The following is a 12226-nucleotide window of genomic DNA, read 5'->3' as shown; positions in this document are numbered from 1 at the left end:
AGATGGCGTGGCTTTGAGCAGGCTTAAGCCCCAGCACCCCTTCTGTGAAACTAAAATGTCAGATCGTGCCATGTTCTCAGTGGTGCTGTCTGGCCAGGGCTTTGGGGCAGATGTCTGGTGCCCCACTCAGCAGAAGGAAAAGGACAGCCCCCAGACACAGCAGGGCTGGCTTGCCCCGTTTTGAAGAGAGCAAAGCAGTGGAAGAGGGTGGCTCCTATGTCAGTGGGGCAGTGGATCTGCTCTGGGTTTCAGTCAGAACCAGTTAGAATGCTAACGGAGCTATCCAAGGTGCTGGACCCAATCCCCCAAATAGGTTCAGCACCTAGGACATCTCCTTTTGAGTTCTGACTGGTTCTGGCTGAAACCCAAAGCACTGCCCCACTGACATAGGAGACACCAGCCTCCACTGGAGTAAAGTAACACACGTTGCCATCTAAAGAGCCCCCTCCCTGGCTGCCCCATTCCGGGCTGTGTTTGAAGCACCGTTTTTCAGGCACAGCAGTGATGCTTCAAATGCAGCTCTGCATGGGGCAGCTGAGAGTGCCACAGCACTGGAAAAAATGATCAAGGGAAGCCCTATCCTTCTCCTCCTCCTCCCACCCTGGCCCCTCTTGCTGCTTTCCTATCCTGTCAGCCTCATCTTTCCTTTGCAAAGACATGAAGTCACCTTCTCTCGCCTCCCTCATGACTTTGCCACCCCAGTCTTTTCTGCATGCTGCGTGCCTATTGGCTTAAAAAAAAGAGGACGGGATGGCCCTCTCTTGATCTCTTTGCATGCTGCAAGCTCATCGGCGGAAGCGTGAGCCAGAACCGGAGCACATGCAGGTCACGTACTGCCAAGGAGAGAAGAGACATTGCCTTGTCTTCCTCTTCCTCTTCCTCCCCCCCCCACCCCATCCCACAGCAAATACTCACTAGTGTCTGTGGCAGGTGCAGAATGCAGGCCTTACAAGCAATCGCTTTGGCAACAGCTAAAAGAACGATTGAGTTGTTGGGGTGGGGGAGGCTGCCTCTGGAACAGTTTCTTGGCGTGGGTGGGGGTGCGCCAATGTGCTTTATGTAGGGCCAACTCCTTCCAGCTGCGTCCATGTGGGTCTCTCACGCTCGGTGCTGAGCCGTAGGCAGGCAAGCACGCAGGGAGCTCAAATGCAAGCCCCGGCAGGAGGGGGAGTGGGCAGAGCCAGAAGGAGCATTCTGGCAAATGCACAGAAGCAGCACCAGTGTAAGAAGCAGAGTCGAGCCAAGACGCCACGGGAGGCTGGTGGCTCCGACATCAGTGGGGTGGTGGATCCGCTCGGGATTTGCTTTGCACCTTGGATAGCTTTTACAGTTCTGACTGGTTCTGACTGAAACCCAGAGTGGATTCACCTCACCACTGACATCGGAGCCACCAGCCTCCACTGCAAGACACCGATCCAGAGGGGGAACTAAACCAATGATGCACATGGGTAGGAACACAGGCAAGCTGGCAGACCAGGAGCAAAGCAACTAAAAAGAGGGGAAAGGAGGTTCAGCAGAAACACCAGCAGCAAACTTGGGAGTGGCACAAAAGCGACCAGCGGCTGACAGCTGCACTGGAAAAAGACAAGACAAGACAAGACAAGACCCAGGCCTAACCTGGAAGTAGCCAGGAAGATTAGGGTGGTCACATACACTTCTCCAAAAAAAAATAAGACATGTGTCGCAATGAAAGAGGACAATGATGTGTAAGGCATTTGCCCGTGTTGATGGATGCCAAAGTAGAAATAATTACTGTAGTTTAAATAGAAATGCAATACGTCCCAGCCTAGCGGTGAAGACTGTGACCAGGTGATCTGTGTGGTGCCTGCTCAGTCTGCTACCCAAGACCAGGTGCTAACTGCTAATGGACAACTTCAAGGTCCCTGTTGTCCCTTCATATGGTACTTTATCTTTAAAATAGACTTGGAATGGACAGCCCTTCAAAGAGGGGATGACTTCAAATAGAAGACTGTTCTCTGACAGACCCAAATAGAGGACTGTCCTAAGTAAAGGAGGACACTTGGCTACCCTACCCCAAGGAAGAACCAATGGGCTGCCAGGACATGGAGATCTGTGGTGGGACCAGGGAGCACAATATTGCTCTTCCTTCCACCCATCGATAGCCTTGAGATCATAGGAATACAGGAAATGGCCTTCTGCCAGGTTGGACTGTTTACCCAACTAGCTCATTATTGTCTACTGTGACTGGCAGCAGCATTTCCAGGGTCTCAGGAAGATGGTCTTTTCCATCACGTGCAACCTGATCTCTCTTTTTTCCCACTGGAAATGCCAGGGATTGAACTTGGGACCTCCTGAATGCAGAGCATGTCCTATACCATGGAGCTGTGGTCCCGCCTCATGTGGTATGTCTCACCACAAAGGCCACTGGTATCTGTGAAGGAAGCTCCTGGTTCGAAGTTCAAACAGTCCAGATAGAAAATCCTGCCCACATATGAGGACAACTCTCTCCATCCCTCCTTCTCTCTCATGTTGTTATGTTTCCACAAGTTTAGAGTCCTATAAAAAGAGGAAGAAACCACTGGACATAAAAAGAAAGAGAAAACAGATATCCAGGGGCTTAAAAAAATTCTTTTTGAAGTTCTATCACACAGCTTCTAGACAGATCAGAAGCTACCACTAGGGATGTCACAGGCATCCAGCTGGGGCTCGAGGCCCAGCAAGAAATCCCTGGATTCCCCGCTCCCCGATGCCAGTTTGTGGATCCCTATACATGCCCAACTCAGCACATGCCGGGTCAGGTAAGCACAGAGATCCCTGATCCTTCGCCAAGCCGCAAAATGGCAGCTCTGCCTTTTTCATAAAGGCCAATTTTACACAAATTGTGGCCACAAAGTGACCATTTACGCAAGATTACAGGTGTAAATGGCCATTTACGACTGTAATCTTGCGTAAATGGCTGCTTTATGTCTGCCATTTACATAAAATTGGCCTTTACGAGAAAGGCGGAGCTGCCATTTTTATGCAAAATGGCGGCTCAGTGAGGGATCAAGCAGCCACACGCTCCTCACCAGGCACTCGCAGACCACCCAGTGCCTTGCTGTGCATGGTGAGCAGGGGCAGCCCTCTGGTGGGGGTCCAGCAAGCGGCACGTGACCCAGACTGCAGGGAGTTCACCCATCCCTAGCTACCACTAATCCTTCCCATCTTCCTGAGACTACGGTAAGTATCTTATTGTACTTTTTCTGTGTAATAACAAATAAATCGAAATACACATCCACATCACTTTGAACCTATTCTTCTTTGGTAGGGGTGGGGAGAGACAACATACTGGCAAAAAAATGGATCTTAATAGATGCAAATTGTACAAGTTTTCCTGGCCTCCATGTGGGAAAGTCAACCTTCTTTCCCCTGCCTTGAGTGATTTTGACCTGTTTAGTCAGGGCTGGTTTGTTTTTGTTTTTCACCTATGTTCAAAATTTTCCAAACACTTCCATAAACCATTCCTGAGCATCCAGGACTCATTCTGACTTCCTACTCCACAAACACGATAAATTTTGTTGCATGGGAAAACAACAGGGAACTCTATCTGCCCTAAACAGCCATGCCGATGCAAACATTGCAACTAGTTACAGAGCCAACCTGTACCCCCAAAACAGACCTGGAGTTAAGTGTTGACAGAAGGTGCCCATGGTCAGTCAGTTCCTATGGAAAAACCTGAACAAAAGGAGTTGGAATCTAATGCTCGAAAAGGAGGTCATCAATTCTAACCCAACCCCTCCTGCCAGAAATAGCCGTTTAACCTAAGTAACAGCATGTTAAAAACAACCCAGATGGCTCAAGCAAATGAGTCAAACAACCCCTGAAATCACTAGTCAATTTGGCCTTGAGAAAAGGGCCTCCTCAATTGTGGCTCCTCAACCACTTTCCCCCAGTGGCAGATATCTGGAATGTAACTACCCAAACAATAATAGCTAGGAATGTTGGAGAAATCTGCAACAGAATCAAATGACCTTGGATTTCTATGAATCTGACCCACAGATTCTGCAGTGGACCAGCTTTTCCCAAGTCACATGGATTCTGCAGACTTCCAGACTTTTTTTTTAACTTTCCTAAATTTTACGCAAATTACGACATAGAAAAATATGTAATTTAAATAAAAAAACAAGGCGGAAAAGGGTGTATTTCCTCCATAGGCTAAAGCATGAAAAGGCACATGGGGGGATTTACACATTTTGAGGGGAATTTGCACATTGGGGGGGATTTGTACATTTTTGCAAGTGTGAATTTGCACAAATGCAAATTTGCACAAATGCAAATTTGCACGAATTCATGAAGTGGGAGAAAATCCAATTCCGCCAATGAGTGGATGATGGAAACAAAGGCACCTGATGACCTGTGAAATGCAGACAGAACATATTTTACAAAACCTGTATATCCCTAATAATAGATTTTCTTCCTTCTAAAGCAAATGAACAGTATGTAACTTATGCTAAATTGACACACATGCATCCATCATTTGATAACTTGCAGTTCCTTGTGTGAACCGACTCCACTGAAAAGTAACATTTTTTAAGGGATCTGAAAGTTCTGCCTGGACTGTTCATTGACACATGCATCACTCAGTACTGCTGTCATGAAGCAATGAACATGCAAGCATGGAACGGCCCACAGCAGGAAAGCCTCGCTCTGCTTCTTGAACTCCAAGGTGAATTGATTGAAAAATCAATACAATATAAATCGGGGGAGCGGGGGGAGAGAGATGTAAATAATTGATTCACATCTAATTTACCATTTGGTAATTCATGTATTTCCTGGACAAGTTTGCAAACTAATTGGTTGCTATAAACATTTAAAACCTATTGATTTTCAAATACAGACTTTACATTACCTACAGTGCAATCCTATGCATGTTTACTCAGAAGTAAGTCCCACCATGTTCATTGGCACTTACTCTTAAGTATGCATAGGATTAGGAGCATAATGCAAGGACACCAAGCAAGATAATTTATTTGCTACTGCCATTCATGCCTTGGTGACCTCCACCATAGATTACTGCAATGTGCTGTATGTGGGGCTGCCCTTGAAAATGGACCAGGAACCTGAACTGGTACAAGATGGTGGCACTCATCTATCGAGAGGTGCTCTTGCCAGCTCACGTGTATTATAAGACATCTACATGGGTAGCCAGTTTCCAAGTCAAATTGAAAGTGCTGGTTTTGCACATTACAACCCAAAATGATCTGGACACTAATTATCATAAGCAATGTCTTCTCCATTACAATCCCTCAAGAGTAATAATCAGCCAATGAAGCCAGGTCCCAGCCACTCATGAGTAAAGGTTATCTCCTGAAAGCTGGGCCTTCTCTGTTGTGGCCCCAGAGCTGTGGGATAAGCTCATTTGTCTATTCCCCTGGCCTATTTTTCTGACAGGTTAAGATATATTTATCCTATCAGACATTTGGAAGTTGAGATTAATGTTTTACTGATATTGTATTGTTAAATGTTTAATTAATGTTATACTTCTTGACATTGCTTTAAATTATATATTTTATTTTATTTTGTGGAAATGTGAGTTAATAACAGAGCTGAAAAGTGGTTGGTAATAAATTAATTTATTTTTTAATATGTACACTACCTGGGTTGAAAAGTGAATCATCATCATCTACCACAGTCCAGTAAAGAGTCAGGTGTGCTGAACTGTGAGCTAAATGCCCAGAACCTTCCAGCTGCAAGGCTGATAATTATTGGGCAAAGTTGTGTTTCTCCATGAGATGGAAAGAAACTGCCCCTGCTGTTCGGTCAACAGAGCCATAAATATTCATAGTTTGCCACAACAACAAATACAATACATGACCTATTATATAATTTATAATGCTTGACCCAGAAGTCAAGTATTTTACCTCCTGTGTTTTCTATTTTACCTGGAAAAAACCAGGCTTTAATTCAGAGTATTTGATAAGAAGGTCACCAATTCATTTCTGAGACAGAAGTGTCAAATTCCACATGCTTGTGTGTACTGAATTCGGATTCCATTTTAAATCCAATTTCTTTTGTAGTGACAACTGATTTTTATTCAGATGTTTTTAGAGCTCTGATATTTTTTCTATCCTGTTGAACTCACCAGCATAAATGGCTGTAGAAAGATCTGCAACTGCAAAATATAAGTTGGCTCCAGGCAGGAGATGGAGAAGTGGGTAACCATCTTGTATAACCCTTAGATACAAGAGAATAAAGGGGTGTCATTTTTTCATCTGTTTGTCTTTGGGGTGCCTGTTTTCTCCCTTTTCCCCTCTGAGAAGTGAGCTGCATTCGTCCATTCTGCCTGAACAAGCAGCAGCATCCAAAACCTCCTCTCCATCCCCTTGAGAGACCCTGGAAGCTGCCATCATTGGCATGACTTGCAGACGGAAGCAGCCACACTTCTCTGTATAATCTGGAGAGTTCACTCAAGGCCACAGAGGCTTAGAGGATGTTAAAAACCATCTCACCACAGGCAGTGTGTCCAAAGTACAGAGCTTTCTGCTGTCAACAGGTAATTCAAAGGTTCAGTGGACCGCTCTGCCAGTTGATGAACCCAGCTGGAATTCCAAGCAGGCTTGAGAGAGATACATCCTGAACCAATGGGAGACTGAGACACTGGACTCTTCACCAATCACAGCCCTGCCTCCCTAACTGCCTTTGCATGTGCCTCCAGGGACTGCACAGTTGTCCTAGTCCTGGACTGGCAATGCCCTGTTCATGTGTGGAAGGGAGGACAGGCCAAATCGTGTGCTCGCACCCTTTGTGCCCTTCCTTTCTCCTGGCCTTTTCCACTGCTACCAAGCAGAAAGCTTTTTCTCTCTGGCTGCTTCCACTGAACCAGCCTTAGAACTCCTTGGGTCTCAAGCATCCAATGTTAGGTACTGTGGGCACTGGTGATTAGATGTGGAGTAAGTAACTCGCAAATAAAAGAGATTACAATTTTTCAAATAACCAAGTGTAGAATTTTACTGAAGAAAATATGTCAACAGGGAAGTTTTAAAATCTGAATGGATACACACATACATACACACAACACACACAAAAGCATACGAGTAACAGGTTAATAAAATAGCCAGGGATATATGCCACCAGCTAACCTCACTAGACTGTGTCCCTGTTTTATCCAGGTCCCTTATCCAAGTCATTGGTCCAACTCTCTCAAATAGTTTTCCCGTTTCAGCAGCTCTGACTCTTTCTTTTTTTTCTAGGACTCTGGCCTTCTTTCTCTCCCCTTCTCTCTCTGTCCCTCTGCATTTCTCCCTCTAGCTTATAGCTCTTTAAAAAATCTCAACAGGGAAGTTTTAAAATCTGAATGGATACACACATATATACACACAACACACACAAAAGCATATGAGTAACAGGTTAATAAAATAGCCAGGGATATATGCCACCAGCTAACCTCACTAGACTGTGTCCCTGTTTTATCCAGGTCCCTTATCCAAGTCATTGGTCCAACTCTCTCAAATAGTTTTCCAGTTTCAGCAGCTCTGACTCTTTCTTTTTTTTTTTCTACGACTCTGGCCTTCTTTCTCTCCCCTTCTCTCTCTGTCCCTCTGCATTTCTCCCTCTAGCTTATAGCTCTTTAAAAAAATCTCCACCCAATTCCAACCAATCAGGAGACTAGTACCTTGCTCATTTCTGCAAACTAAGTTTCTATTTCCTGAGTTAATACCTGGTGGTGGTGGTGGTGGTGGTGGTTGTTTTCTCTCTCTCTTCCTCTGACTTTCTGCTGAAATTTATAATCTCTTTGTTTCCTGTGCAAATTTCCTGATTTCTACATTCTAACTAAACTTTTGACCTCTAACTTATTAACCTTTTTTAAAAAACTAACACACACACACACACACACACACACACACAAGATTTAACCCCATAATATCCTAAAACCAAGCTAAATACAAAAAACAAAAACAGGGAACAGTTCTGTTCCTTCACAATCCCCCTGGGCTCTCCCTAAACCAATCGCACTTAAAATATTAGTAGTATGCAGGGAGAAGCATGTCAACTGGCCAATGGCAAACTGTGATTTAGTGAGCCTCTCTCTACCTTCTCCACTCTGAATCTATCCTACTGAGACAATGCAATGAGTGAGTCTGCTCTTCTTCTTAATCTCAAGCAGAAGAGGAGAAAGTGGACAGCCCTCATCCATTAAACCTTGGGGAAAGGGGAAGAAGAAGCCCAGCAAGTCCAGTGATCTGTCATCATGTTCCAAACTAGAACTCATCTCAGTGAGAGAAGACCACCAAAGGTACAATAGCAAAATATGGAGATGCACAAGAGACAACATGAACATCAGAAGAGCTTTGCTGGATCAGACCAAGTGTCCACCTAAACAAGCAGCCAGTTTCCAACAGTGGCCAGCCAGAAGCTGGAGGTTACATTTAGCTTACACAGCTAATAGCAGTTGATGGAGGTGCCACAAGACACTTTGCTGGTTTATTTTATTTTTTAAAGAAAAGTCATCTAAGCTACTGACCATCACCACAATTCAAGGCAGCAAATTCCATAAGTGAATTCTCTGTGTTTTGTGAAGTACTTTCAATTACCCATCTTAAACAAAGCGTGGGAAGGGGAACCATCAAAGCTAAGCAGGAAGACGCTGGTGAATTCACTCTTTCCACTCTCTGGATCACACATCACATCACTAGTCAAATCCGACAGGAGCCAGCGTCTCTGGCTGAGCTGTGGGGGTTTTGCTCAGCCAGTTAGAAACAGCACATGACAGAAAGCTGCAATTAACTGCTCAATCATCTAAGAGACTTCCGAGAAAGATGCCCTGATTCTGCAGGCCGTCCCCACCCCCACCCCATGCCCCCTACCCACTGCTGTAAAAAAACAAAAGGAGGTTAAATTGCTATGGGGTGGGTGTATCCATGTCACTCCATGGAGGATCTGCCTTTCTGACCACCTCTGGTGACATCCATCACTGAAGATCACTAGCTTGGCAAGTCCATGATCAATGACCTTTTCTTCTCCCCATTTTGCTTCTCTGGCTCCGTTACAAAGCAGCATCTGGAGGGACTGGGGGAAGTTAGGTTGGGCCTCTGGAGCTATGTTCCTGCTTTTAAAACCAGATTTTCCAGATGGAATAACTGATATACGCAGAGGTCAAGCAGCTTGCTTTAAAGTCACACCGCAAGAGGCATGGTGAGAATAAAGGGGAAGGGACTACAAGGCAGGAAAACTCAGCTGGTGGAAGGGGCAACTTAACAGTATGGCCATCATCCTATTCAGATGAATGCAGCTCCCTGCAGCCAAACTGTTCGGAGAAATGCCCTCCTCTGAAGGTGAAGAAATGGATAATCTACGCCAGAGGTTTTTTCCCATTATTGTAGTGCCTGGCCCATTTGCATGGCACGCAATGTACCATCCCACCCACCCCAACCGTTCTCTTCATGCTATTTCTGCCCTCTTTTCCCAGGTTTTTATTTTACTTTATTATTATTTTTTAATGCAAAGGTGAATAGAAGAGATGAGGGTTGAAAACCTGTTACATTTTTCCAGCGTGCCAGATCACTTACGCTGACAATGGGAAGATACAGTGGGGGCTTGTCAACAGATCCACTCCCTTCCCTTATTCCACCTCTCCTGCTTTCTGAGGAGAAAAGTGTCAGGAGTTCCAAGGCTGAAGTTCACATGGAAGAGAGGGACCCTATGCCCAGGAAACCTTGCCCCAGTTATACTTTGGAAGCTGAGGTAGGAAGAAGACCAGGGCCAGCCCTAACATTAGGCAACTGCATTGGGCAGCTGATTTTGGGTGAAGTGAAAGGGCAGCACATTGTTTGATAATTAATTCATTATTATGGCTGCATTTTTATGGCTAGGAACAAGGGAGGTGCCTATGGGATTTTCTCCCTCCGGTGCAAAGTAATTTCACCGGCTTTGGGCACCTTGACTCAGGAGGGCAGGGGCACCATTCACTGGTCTGCCTCAGGCAGCAAAGTGTCTTGGGCCAGCCCTGAAGAGGACAAGGCCCCATTCAGTTCTGGAAGTTTGCCAGTTGACAGGAATACTGACATCTTGGGCCCCTGAAGTAAGATGGCCCACAGTGCAGGCAGGGAGCCACTGACAGCCAATTTTAGGGCCTGCTCACCCAATGATGGCCACCCAAAGTTTCAAATCACACACTGCTGCCACGATCAGCCTTGACACTCTTGCAAGCCCGCCAGGCCTCATCCTTCTGCAGCCCGATCTCAAGGTAGTTCCACCTTGCCAGGGTTTTATTCTGACCCTCCACCATGGTTCTTCACCCACCATCACCATTTCATCCTCACAACAACCCTGCGAGGTAGGTCAGCTTGAGAGGGAGTGAATGGCCCAAAGTCATACAATGAATATTATGGCTGAGTGGGGCTGGGAGCCAGGGTCCCCCTGGCCCTAGTCTGGCAGTCTAACACAAGGCTGGATAACCTCAGGCTTGGGGCCAAATACGGCCTTCCAAGGTTCCCCAGAGGGCTCCGCCCCTTCCCTGACCCCACCCCCATTCCCCTGACCACCAACAGTTGGGTGGTTTCTTGGCTTTTGTGTAGTTTGTTTCTCCCGCACTAAAAGGCTGAAATGCTTACGGCTTATTTACTGTCAGTGAGAGCTGTAAGCTTAAATGTGCTGCTGTTTTTGCTCTTCTGGCCACGTCCCCTTTGCTTTCCTCCCACCAACCACTGGCATGCAGCCCCTGACAGCTTCCCCGAAACTGAATCCAGGCCTTGGGCTGAAAGAAAGTCTCTACTCTTGCCCTAACCACTATGCCACATTGGCTTTTCCATACCATAATGGTTTAAAGCAGCCACCACCAGCGAGTGGCTCTGTCACCAAGCGTGGGTGCTTACACTCTCCCTACCCCCCACCGCCGCCTTTTGATTGGGGCCTGGAAAGTAATCACGAGGAATCGGATTAATCTTTGCCTGCCTAGTGAGACTGGAGGATTATGGCTCTCACTCTCCTTCCAAGAGCTAGACATCAACAGGACCGCACAGTGGGGAGGAAGAGCAGGGAAAGTTCCCCCAGGTCTCAGCCAAGATTAAAATGGATAAAACAGGAAAGCAACCGAGCCTACCCCACCCAGGCCCCACCTAGCCCAATGCTACCAACTTGCAAGTGTGGGGAGGGGGAGAGAGCGAGCGCATGGGTGTTCGATGCTGGAGTCGCATTTCCCACCATACTGGAGCAAACAGAACTTCAGACACAAGATGCAGGCGGGGGGTGAAGGAGAGAAAGAAAGCTGCGTTAGTCCATGAGAAAAACAACCACCCCAAAATCCACAGCGGGGCAATACTTTTATTAGGACCGGGAATGTAGGGACTGTGTAACATCCACTCTGTCTGTGTTTCGCAGATTGTCAGGAGCCTTTTGTTCCATCGTCTGTTCACAGACGGATGCGAAATGGGTTTTTTTTCGTTGTGCGGAAAAATATGCAAATTATTACATAAGAGGTTTCATAACGATTTACGTAATTTACCTTTGTATGTAACATTTAGTGCATTGTCCCCTGTTCCATTCAACTTTTCCTCAGTAGAGATGTCTGTATTTTCCTACGAATAAATATGCGTACATTTCAGGAAAGTAAAAAAAAACAAAAATTCTGAAAGTTCATGGACTCTGCACAGCCTGGAGGGGTTGCTCTGCAGCAGATTCCACTAGCTGGGTTCTGAGAAATCTGAGCTAATTTTAGTCCATCTTGAATTTCTCCAGCCTCCCTAGGGCCAACTAAAATGTCACTAAAGTGTGTGCAAGCTTTTGAGTCCTACAGAACTCTTCTTCAAGCTAAGTGATACAAAAAGCTTTTGAGTCCTACAGAACTCTTCTTCAGGCTCGGAGGAACAAAAAGCAGGGTTGGGGAAAAGAAACCAAAGAAGTCCAAAAAGTACCCCAGACTTTGTGGCCATGCGGTCTGCATTTTGGACCCAGCCTAGATCTGCACTAGTGCTTTTTATTGGTATTGAAGTGCACTGAAGAACATTGGGGCATATTATGCATTCTGTATACCGTTTTTATAACATTATTTCCCACTTTGTATTCCATATTACCCAAAATAGAGCAACAGATGTCATTATGTGGGCTATGAGGTACAAATGGACAAGAGGGGTATAATATAGTCAATATTATATTATATATTATAATAATATATATTATATTCATATATATGAATATATATATTATAACATTATATATATATATATATATATATATATATATATAAAATTTTGAGGGCTATGAGGTATAAATGCACAAGAGGGATGTAATA

The 12226-nt window shown here is 45.4% G+C and overlaps 1 protein-coding gene across 1 annotated transcript in view; it reads right to left on the bottom strand.

Moving 5' to 3' along the window:
• IGSF9B (immunoglobulin superfamily member 9B) overlaps positions 1–10225 on the bottom strand; it is a 137049-nt gene extending 126824 nt beyond the window's left edge. Inside the window, exons 1-3 of the mRNA XM_084807237.1 lie at positions 10114–10225; positions 9507–9580; positions 8532–8667 (exon numbers count right to left, since the gene is read on the bottom strand). Coding sequence (XP_084663363.1) covers positions 8532–8667; positions 9507–9580; positions 10114–10225 — 322 coding nt within the window. The remainder of the gene's footprint in view (positions 1–8531; positions 8668–9506; positions 9581–10113) is intronic.
• Positions 10226–12226: the final 2001 nt, after the last annotated feature.

This window comes from Heloderma suspectum, chromosome 6 (genome assembly GCF_057233095.1).
Source record: "Heloderma suspectum isolate Gila_16-S chromosome 6, 16-S_ref, whole genome shotgun sequence".
NCBI lineage: Eukaryota > Metazoa > Chordata > Lepidosauria > Squamata > Helodermatidae > Heloderma > Heloderma suspectum.
This window is presented reverse-complemented; position numbering and strand designations above follow the sequence as displayed.